Source organism: Calliphora vicina, chromosome 4 (assembly GCF_958450345.1).
Source record: "Calliphora vicina chromosome 4, idCalVici1.1, whole genome shotgun sequence".
Lineage (NCBI taxonomy): Eukaryota > Metazoa > Arthropoda > Insecta > Diptera > Calliphoridae > Calliphora > Calliphora vicina.
This window is the reverse complement of record NC_088783.1, coordinates 102,450,335-102,460,452: the sequence shown is the minus strand read 5'-3', so window position 1 is coordinate 102,460,452 and position 10,118 is coordinate 102,450,335. Positions and strand designations below refer to the sequence as shown.

Genomic DNA, 10,118 nt, shown 5'->3' with positions numbered 1-10,118 from the left:
TTTGCTTCAACTATAATCCTACTAACACTTTTGTTTTCTATTAGTATTTCGAGAAGTTCGAAAAACATAACCAACAGGGACTAAATATTTTTAATATTTTAAAACATAAATAAAAAATAAGAAAAACCTTTCTAAAGCAAATAAATTTTTATGTTGAAAAAATTTTGAAAAAATTGTTTTTTGACAACTTTGTTCAACAAAAAACTATAGACGCCAAAACTGAATATGCCAAAATGTAGGTATTGTTGTCCACTATAACAAGCAATTGGCCAAACCCGGTCAGAAGTCCTAAATTTGGCCCCAGGACCAAAATAGTATATTGAGTGATATTTTGAAAAAAATGGTTTTTTGTCAACTTTGTTCAACAAAAAACTATAGACGAAAAAACTGAATATGCCAAAATGTAGGTATTCATGTCCACTATAACAAGCCATTGGCCAAACCCGGTCAGAAGTCCTAAATTTGGCCCCAGGGCCAAAAGAGTATATTGAGTGAAATTTTGAAGCAATAGTTTTTTCACAACTTTGTTCAACAAAAAACTATGGACGAAAAAACTGAATATGGTAAAATGTAGGTATTGTGGTCCACTATAACACGCAATTTGCCAAACCCAGTCAGAAGTCCTAAATTTGGCCCCAGGGACAAAAGAGTACATAAGTGAAATTTTGAAGAAATGGTTTTTTGACAACTTTGTTCTACAAAAAAACTATGGACGAAAAAACTGAATATGGTAAAATGTAGGTATTGTGGTCCACTATAACAAGCCATTGGCCAAACCCGGTCAGAAGTCCTAAATTTGGCCCCAGGGCCAAAAGAGTACATTAAGTGACATTTTGAAAAAAATTGTTTTTTGACAACTTTGTTCAACAAAAAACTATAGACGAAAAAACTGAATATGCCAAAATGTAGGTATTATTGTCCACTATAACAAGCCATTGGCCAAACCCGGTCAGAATTTCTAAATTTGGCCCCAGGGCCAAAAGAGTATATTGAGTGAAATTTTGAAGCAATAGTTTTTTCACAACTTTGTTCAACAAAAAACTATAGACGAAAAAACTGAATATGCCAAAATGTAGGTATTGCTGTCCACTATAACAGGCCGTTGGCCAAACCCGGTCAGAAGTCCTAAATTTGGCCCCAGGGTCAAAAGAGTATATAGAGTGAAATTTTGAAGAAATAGTTTTTTGACAACTTTGTTCAACAAAAAACTATAGACGAAAAAACTGAATATGCCAAAATGTAGGTATTGTTGTCCACTATAACAGGCCATTGGCCAAACCCGGTCAGAAGTCCTAAATTTGGCCCCAGGGCCAAAAGAGTATATTGAGTGAAATTTTGAAGAAATAGTTTTTTGAGAACTTTGTTTAACAAAAAACTATAAACTAAAAAACTGAATATGCCAAAATGTAGGTATTGTTGTCCACTATAACACGCAATTGACCAAACCCGGTCAGAAGTCCGAAATTTGGCCCCAGGGCCAAAAGAGTACATTAAGTGACATTTTGAAAAAAAATGGTTTTTTGACAACTTTGTTCAACAAAAAACTATAGACGAAAAAACTGAATATGCCAAAATGTAGGTATTGATGTGCACTATAACCAGCAATTGGCCAAACCCGGTCAGAAGTCCTAAATTAGGCCCCAGGGCCAAAAGAGTATATTGAGTGAAATTTTGAAGCAATAGTTTTTTCACAACTTTGTTCAACAAAAAACTATGGACGAAAAAACTGAATATGGTAAAATGTAGGTATTGTGGTCCACTATAACACGCAATTTGCCAAACCCAGTCAGAAGTCCTAAATTTGGCCCCAGGGACAAAAGAGTACATAAGTGAAATTTTGAAGAAATGGTTTTTTGACAACTTTGTTCTACAAAAAAACTATGGACGAAAAAACTGAATATGGTAAAATGTAGGTATTGTGGTCCACTATAACAAGCCATTGGCCAAACCCGGTCAGAAGTCCTAAATTTGGCCCCAGGGCCAAAAGAGTACATTAAGTGACATTTTGAAAAAAATTGTTTTTTGACAACTTTGTTCAACAAAAAACTATAGGCGAAAAAACTGAATATGCCAAAATGTAGGTATTATTGTCCACTATAACAAGCCATTGGCCAAACCCGGTCAGAAGTTCTAAATTTGGCCCCAGGGCCAAAAGAGTATATTGAGTGAAATTTTGAAGCAATAGTTTTTTCACAACTTTGTTCAACAAAAAACTATAGACGAAAAAACTGAATATGCCAAAATGTAGGTATTGTTGTCCACTATAACAGGCCGTTGGCCAAACCCGGTCAGAAGTCCTAAATTTGGCCCCAGGGACAAAAGAGTATATAGAGTGAAATTTTGAAGAAATAGTTTTTTGACAACTTTGTTCAACAAAAAACTATAGACGAAAAAACTGAATATGCCAAAATGTAGGTATTGTTGTCCACTATAACAGGTCATTGGCCAAACCCGGTCAGAAGTCCTAAATTTGGCCCCAGGGCCAAAAGAGTATATTGAGTGAAATTTTGAAGAAATAGTTTTTTGAGAACTTTGTTTAACAAAAAACTATAAACTAAAAAACTGAATATGCCAAAATGTAGGTATTGTTGTCCACTATAACACGCAATTGACCAAACCCGGTCAGAAGTCCTAAATTTGGCCCCAGGGCCAAAAGAGTACATTAAGTGACATTTTGAAAAAAAATGGTTTTTTGACAACTTTGTTCAACAAAAAACTATAGACGAAAAAACTGAATATGCCAAAATGTAGGTATTGATGTGCACTATAACCAGCAATTGGCCAAACCCGGTCAGAAGTCCTAAATTTGGCCCCAGGGCCAAAAGAGTATATTGAGTGAAATTTTGAAGAAATAGTTTTTTAACAACTTTGTTTAACAAAAAACTATAAACTAAAAAACTGAATATGCCAAAATGTAGGTATTGTTGTCCACTATAACATGCCATTGGCCAAACCCGGTCAGAAGTCCTAAATTTGGCCCCAGGGCCAAAAGAGTATATTGAGTGAAATTTTGAAGAAATAATTTTTTGACAACTTTGTTCAACAAACAACTATAAACTTAAAAACTGAATATGCCAAAATGTAGGTATTGTTGTCCACTATAACACGCAATTGACCAAACCCGGTCAGAAGTCCTAAATTTGGCCCCAGGGCCAAAAGAGTACATTATGTGACATTTTGAAAAAAATGTTTTTTTGACAACTTTGTTCAACAAAAAACTATAGACGAAAAAACTGAATATGCCAAAATGTAGGCATTGATGTGCACTATAACGAGCAATTGGCCAAACCCGGTCAGGAGTCCTAAATATGGCCCCAGGACCAAAAGAGTACATTGAGTGAAATTTTGAAGAAATAGTTTTTTGACAACTTTGTTCAACAAAAAACTATAGACGAAAAAACTGAATATGCCAAAATGTAGGTATTGATGTGCACTATAACCAGCAATTGGCCAAACCCGGTCAGAAGTCCTAAATTTGGCCCCAGGGCCAAAAGAGTATATTGAGTGAAATTTTGAAGAAATAGTTTTTTAACAACTTTGTTTAACAAAAAACTATAAACTAAAAAACTGAATATGCCAAAATGTAGGTATTGTTGTCCACTATAACATGCCATTGACCAAACCCGGTCAGAAGTCCTAAATTTGGCCCCACGGCCAAAAGAGTACATTAAGTGACATTTTGAAAAAAATGGTTTTTTGACAACTTTGTTCAACAAAAAACTATAGACGAAAAAACTGAATATGCCAAAATGTAGGTATTGATGTGCACTATAACGAGCAGTTGGCCAAACCCGGTCAGAAGTCCTAAATTTGGCCCCAGGGCCAAAAGAGTATATTGAGTGAAATTTTGAAGAAATAATTTTTTGACAACTTTGTTCAACAAAAAAACTATAAACTTAAAAACTGAATATGCCAAAATGTAGGTATTGTTGTCCACTATAACACGCAATTGACCAAACCCGGTCAGAAGTCCTAAATTTGGCCCCAGGGCCAAAAGAGTACATTATGTGACATTTTGAAAAAAATGGTTTTTTGACAACTTTGTTCGACAAAAAACTATAGACGAAAAAACTGAATATGCCAAAATGTAGGCATTGATGTGCACTATAACGAGCAATTGGCCAAGCCCGGTCAGAATTCCTAAATTTGGCCCCAGGACCAAAAGAGTACATTGAGTGAAATTTTGAAGAAATAGTTTTTTGACAACTTTGTTCAACAAAAAACTATATACGAAAAAACTGAATATGCCAAAATGTAGGTATTATTGTCCACTATAACAAGCCATTGGCCAAACCCGGTCAGAAGTCCTAAATTTAGCCCCAGTGCCAAAAGAGTACATTAAGTGACATTTTGAAAAAAATGGTTTTTTGACAACTTTGTTCAACAAAAAACTATAGACGAAAAAACTGAATATGCCAAAATGTAGGCATTGATGTGCACTATAACGAGCAATTGGCCAAACCCGGTCAGAAGTCCTAAATTTGGCCCCAGGGCCAAAAGAGTATATAGAGTGAAATTTTGAAGAAATAGTTTTTTGACAACTTTGTTCAACAAAAAACTAGAGACGAAAAAACTGAATATGCCAAAATGTAGGTATTGTTGTCCACTATAACAGGCCATTGGCCAAACCCGGTCAGAAGTCCTAAATTTGGCCCCAGGGCCAAAAGAGTATATTGAGTGAAATTTTGAAGCAATAGTTTTTTGACAACTTTGTTCAACAAAAAACTTTAGACGAAAAAACTGAATATGCCGAAATGTAGGTATTGTGGTCCACTATAACATGCAATTGTCCAAACCCGGTCAGAAGTCCTAAATTTGGCCCCAGGGCCAAAAGAGTATATAGAGTGAAATTTTGAAGAAATAGTTTTTTGACAACTTTGTTCAACAAAAAACTAGAGACGAAAAAACTGAATATGCCAAAATGTAGGTATTGTTGTCCACTATAACAGGCCATTGGCCAAACCCGGTAAGAAGTCCTAAATTTGGCCCCAGGGCCAAAAGAGTACATTAAGTGATATTTTGAAGAAATAGTTTTTTGACAACTTTGTTCAACAAAAAACTATGGACGAAAAAACTGAATATGACAAAATGTAGGTATTGTGGTCCACTATAACAAGCCATTGACCAAACTCGGTCAGAAGTCCTAAATTTGGCCCCAGGGCCAAAAGAGTGTATTCAGTAAAGTTTTTGAAATCTTTGTTCAACAAAAACCTATAAATAAATATAAATTAAATAGAAATAAAGAAATGTAAATCTTTTTATATTATTTATTTTAATTTAATAAATATTTAAATAAATGTTTTTTTTCACTTTATCTCTTTTATTTAGTTTGTTAATTAGTTTGTTAACTCAAAAATCCTCTCCCATATATTATAAAGAAGAAGAACAACACATTCACTGCACATGATTAAATTTTAGGTGTTGCCATATAAATTACGTAAAATTATATGTACTAAGCATAAATAAACTTGGCACCACTTCTGCAAAGCATAAAACACTCATTTTTTTGGCTGCACAAAGTCTGCAAGAGAGGATTTTTGTGTTACTCTCTTCAAATTGAGTGAAACCAATTTAGTTTGATAAACTACTTTGTTATTTTCACGGCGATAAAGTTTTGTAAAAGATTCACAATGTAAAAGAATACGCTAAATTAAATGATTTTGAAACATCCTGTTAAAGATCTGTCAAACAAGTGTTTATAAATTAAAAAAGTAAATATAATCAAATTTTTAAATTTTTGGTGAAATTATTGTGTTATTTTACTTGTGAAAATGTTAAGTGTAGCTTTTTATTCATCATCATCGTCTGAAGATGAAGAAGCAGTCAGCATTCAAGAAATAAATGCTGTAAGGAAGCAGTTACGACAGCAATCAAATATTTTTAAACTTCCAAACAAAAAGTGAGCTTAAAAACAATAACGTATTACAAATATATTGGTATGTAGCAATGTTTATATTTGTTTCAGATTTATTAGTTATTTTAGACTTAATAAAGATGCTTTTAAATACGTTTTAAATAAAATTTCACACAAAATGCAAGACCCAAAAAGAAACACAGCTGTATCAAAACTAATCAAGCTAACAGCAACAATGAGAATACTCGCCGAAGGCAGTTATCAAAAAGGTGCTGGGAATGATCATTATGTAAACCTCTGCCAAACAACAGTAAGCGAGTCTTTTAATGAGTGCATAGAAGCGATGTACAGTGAACTGTGTCCAAGATGGATTTCATTTGAAGTTGACGAAGCAAAACAAAATGAAATCAAAATACACTTTTTTCGTAAAACAGGATTCCCTGGTGTAATTGGTTGCATCGATGGAACACATGTTTCAATTATACCTCCACCAGTTGTAGATCGTTTTAAATATTTTAACCGAAAAGGATTCTATTCGCTTAATGTCATGCTGGTAAGTACAAAATTGTATTTTTTCAAACAATACTTCTAAATTCGTATAAAACATTTTAGGCTTGCGATCGCAGACTTCGCATTTCTTACATTCAGACACATTCTCCTGGGTCGAGCCATGATTCTCTAATATGGAACATAAGTGAATTAAAACATCACTTAAAACAAAGATATGAAAATGGAGAAAGAAACACATGGCTGTTAGGTAAATACATTTTTGCAAACACATTTGTTTTTATTTTGATATCAAAACTAATTAAATTTTCGTTAATTTCTAGGTGATGCAGGTTATCCGTTGGAGCCGTACCTGATAACACCATTCCGATTGGCGCTTCAGGGTTCACCAGAAAGTAACTTTAATGAAATTCATTCCCGAACAAGAAATGTAGTGGAGCGGTGCATAGGGGTATTAAAAAACAGATTTTGCTGTTTACTTGGTGCCCGGCAACTGCACTATAGCCCTGAGTTTGCTGCAAAAATTACAGCAGTTTGCGCTGCTCTACACAACATTTGTGTTCATTTTAATATAGAATGGCCTGAAATTGACGTAAGCGATGAAATATCCGAAAAAAAATTATGGAACAATTTATTTAATATTTTAAGATTAGTTTTTTATTACCTTTATTAAAAAACATGTATGTTTTTGTATGTATGCTTTAAGTAACGTGTCCTGTGATTTCAATTAATCTTTGAAAATAATGAATTAATTTTTTATTAATTTTTAAATTGATGAGTTATTTAAATCTAAGACTTATAGTTAACTATGACCTGAAACAGCCATTTTAAAACGATAGTTTTGCATTTGTCTATTAAAACATAAACATTTAAGTAGTTCTAATATAAATATTTAAATGTAATTAAATAAATAAAAGCAAGAAAAAAAAATAAGTCATTTGACTTCTTATTAACTCTTCGAGTTCAATTTTTTTTCTTTTAATTTCTAGTTCGGATTTGCGTATTTCTAAATGAGCTTTTCTGTATTATACCCTTCACCTTCGTGAGAAGGGTATATATAAGTTTGTCATTCCGTTTGTAATTTCTACATTTTTCATTTCCGACCCTATAAAGTATATATATTCTGGATCCTTATAGATAGCGGAGTCGATTAAGCCATGTCCGTCTGTCTGTCTGTTGAAATCAGTTTTCTGAAGACCCCAGATATCTTCGGGATCCAAATCTTCAATAATTCTGTCAGACATGCTTTCGAGAATTTTGCTATTTAAAATCAGCAAAATCGGTCCACAAATGGCTGAGATATGAGGAAAAAACCAAGACAACCTCGATTTTTGACCTATTTTTTACCTATATCTGGATTACTAAAGGTACGGTCACACACAGCTAATATTTGACGTTTATCGTCAAATATTTCATTGCCTGAATCTGACCACAAATAAAATTTAGAGCAAACAACAAAACAGATGATTTTAGTCAAACTAAATTATTTGTCGGCAAAGAAAATATTTTCTTAATGTGAACAAAGTGTGACCACTAGCTACATAAATACCTAAAAAATATATAATTTGATCTTGCAAATATTTTTAAGGTTAAAGCACTTATTTCGAATTGTAAAGTAATCATTTTATTAGAGATTTATTGAATTTTGTTATCATATATTGAATTTAATTTTTCACTTTTTGTTTGACCAAACTGCTGCGAAAAAGAATCAGTAAATATATTTTCCGTGTGGTCACACTATATCAAACACTTTCATAAAATAATTGTTTGATGAAATAGAAAAAAACAGAAAATTATTTGCTCAGCATGGCGGAAAAATAAGAGGTGATTATTTAAATATTTTTCGTACTAAATTAAAGACACAAATTCAATATTTTTTTTTTAAACATAAATACATATTCAATATTTCTTGAATATTTGTTATTTACAGGTATGTTCTGCAAATCACATTTTATAAAAGTGGTTTGAAATCACATAAATGGTGTTCTGAGCACATAATTTTGTGATTTTAAAACGTTCAACAAAGTCACTAATGTTTTCAAATCACTTGGTTATTTCTGCGGCTATTGAATGGAAAATATTAAAATAAATTATTTAAATAAATTAAACAATATGTCCTTTATTAATTTTCTTATAGAATTACTTGTTTTATTAAAAAAACACCTACAATAAAAAATAAAAATCTAGAGACACCTTTTCTGCTGTAATAAGTTTATTTGCTTTTGTGATTTCTTTTGTGGTTTCAGGTTTGTTTTCAGTTGTCAGCTGTTTATGATTTTCGAAAATACATGGAAGCTTGCCGGACTAAAATTTTTTAATGTTTGTCTAAAATATGTTCAATATCTTTAAATTAATTATAGAATTCGTCATAAAATTTATAATATTTGTTAGATTATATTATAAGTTATCAATATGCGTTAAGTTTTTTGCGCAAATTGGAAAAAAAAATGCAACAAAGTTGAAGCAAGTGGTAACCAAAAGCAATTGTGTACTGTGGCAGCTTTACTGTTTTGTTTTCTTTTTGACATAGTGGTTGAGCTTGCGCCATAGTTTTTGCAAAATTTTTATAAAATGTAGTTCCATTCTTTTTAATTCCATTAAAGATATAACAGAAGCTCCAGGCATTTTTTTATTTTCACTTTAATATTTCTACAAAATTATTAGCAAAACAAAACATTTAAAATATGTTTGTAAATAATGTTTTCTTGTGCTTTCGAAAATTTAAAATCACACCGAAAAATATAATAACAGTGTGATTTACAGAACAGGCACAAATCACATGTGTGATTTTAAAACGGTATGTGATTTGAAATCACGTGGATTACAGAACATACCTGTTAAATTATTTTCACTAAATAATTGCATCAATAAATGAAGTCTTCTTCTTCACATAAAAGTCATTCAGCCTAGGATGACATACTGGGAGAAAAACTAATTTAAGGCATGAAGTATGTTGCGATTTTTGCAATTTTATGCGATTTATATTTTTATACGTTTAACATAGTCTGATGTTTGATTATTTTTTATTTATACATCGAGTTTGTCTATTTTCAAAATTTAAAATTGCTCATATGTACATATGGAATATTAACTGAAATTTTATATAGATTGAATTTAAAATCAAAGAAAATTTTTTATACTTACATACATAAATAGTATGAATTGATTGTAATTAAAAAATAATTCTTAAACAGTATGATCTGTTTAATTTTTTTCTACTGCAGAAGAAGAATATCTCTAATAGCATATTTTACTTTTCTAATTTTGGTATCATATAAAAATTTTTATTATAAATTTTTAGATAATGCGATTGAATTGGAATTAATTAAAAATTTATGTAAAAAAGGTAAACATTTCCGTAAAATTTTATAATATTTGTAAACATGTTCTTATTCTGAATGAAAAAAGTTTGGAAAAAGTCGTGTTCGATTAATAATATTTATTAAAAAAAAAAAATGAGCATTTTTACTGGAATTCAAGTTGATAGCAAGTGTAATTCAAGCCTTGAATTATAGTCAAGAAATTGAATTAAAGTTGTATTACACTTTATTTCAACAGCATTCTCCAGTAAAAAGGAAACATTAATTCAAGCCATATGTTTTTTATTTGAATGATATTTAATTTTTCAAATATTTTTCAAGTTTAAAACATAATTACATCTGCATTCAAGTCAAATTCCAACAAAATGTTCAAGTGCTTGAATTTTTGGGTGTTTGGTGCTTACTGGGATAAAACATAATTACATTTCCATTCAATT

At 31.3% G+C, this 10,118-nt stretch overlaps 1 protein-coding gene across 1 annotated transcript; it reads left to right on the top strand.

The window, feature by feature from the left end:
* The first annotated feature begins 5,771 nt into the window (after positions 1–5,771).
* LOC135958012 (putative nuclease HARBI1) lies at positions 5,772–6,607 on the top strand. The gene is made up of 2 exons (XM_065508875.1): positions 5,772–5,899; positions 5,966–6,607. The coding sequence occupies exons 1-2, from the start codon at positions 5,772–5,774 to the stop codon at positions 6,444–6,446; spliced, it is 609 nt and encodes a 202-aa protein (XP_065364947.1). The 3' UTR covers positions 6,447–6,607.
* The last annotated feature ends 3,511 nt before the right edge of the window (positions 6,608–10,118 follow it).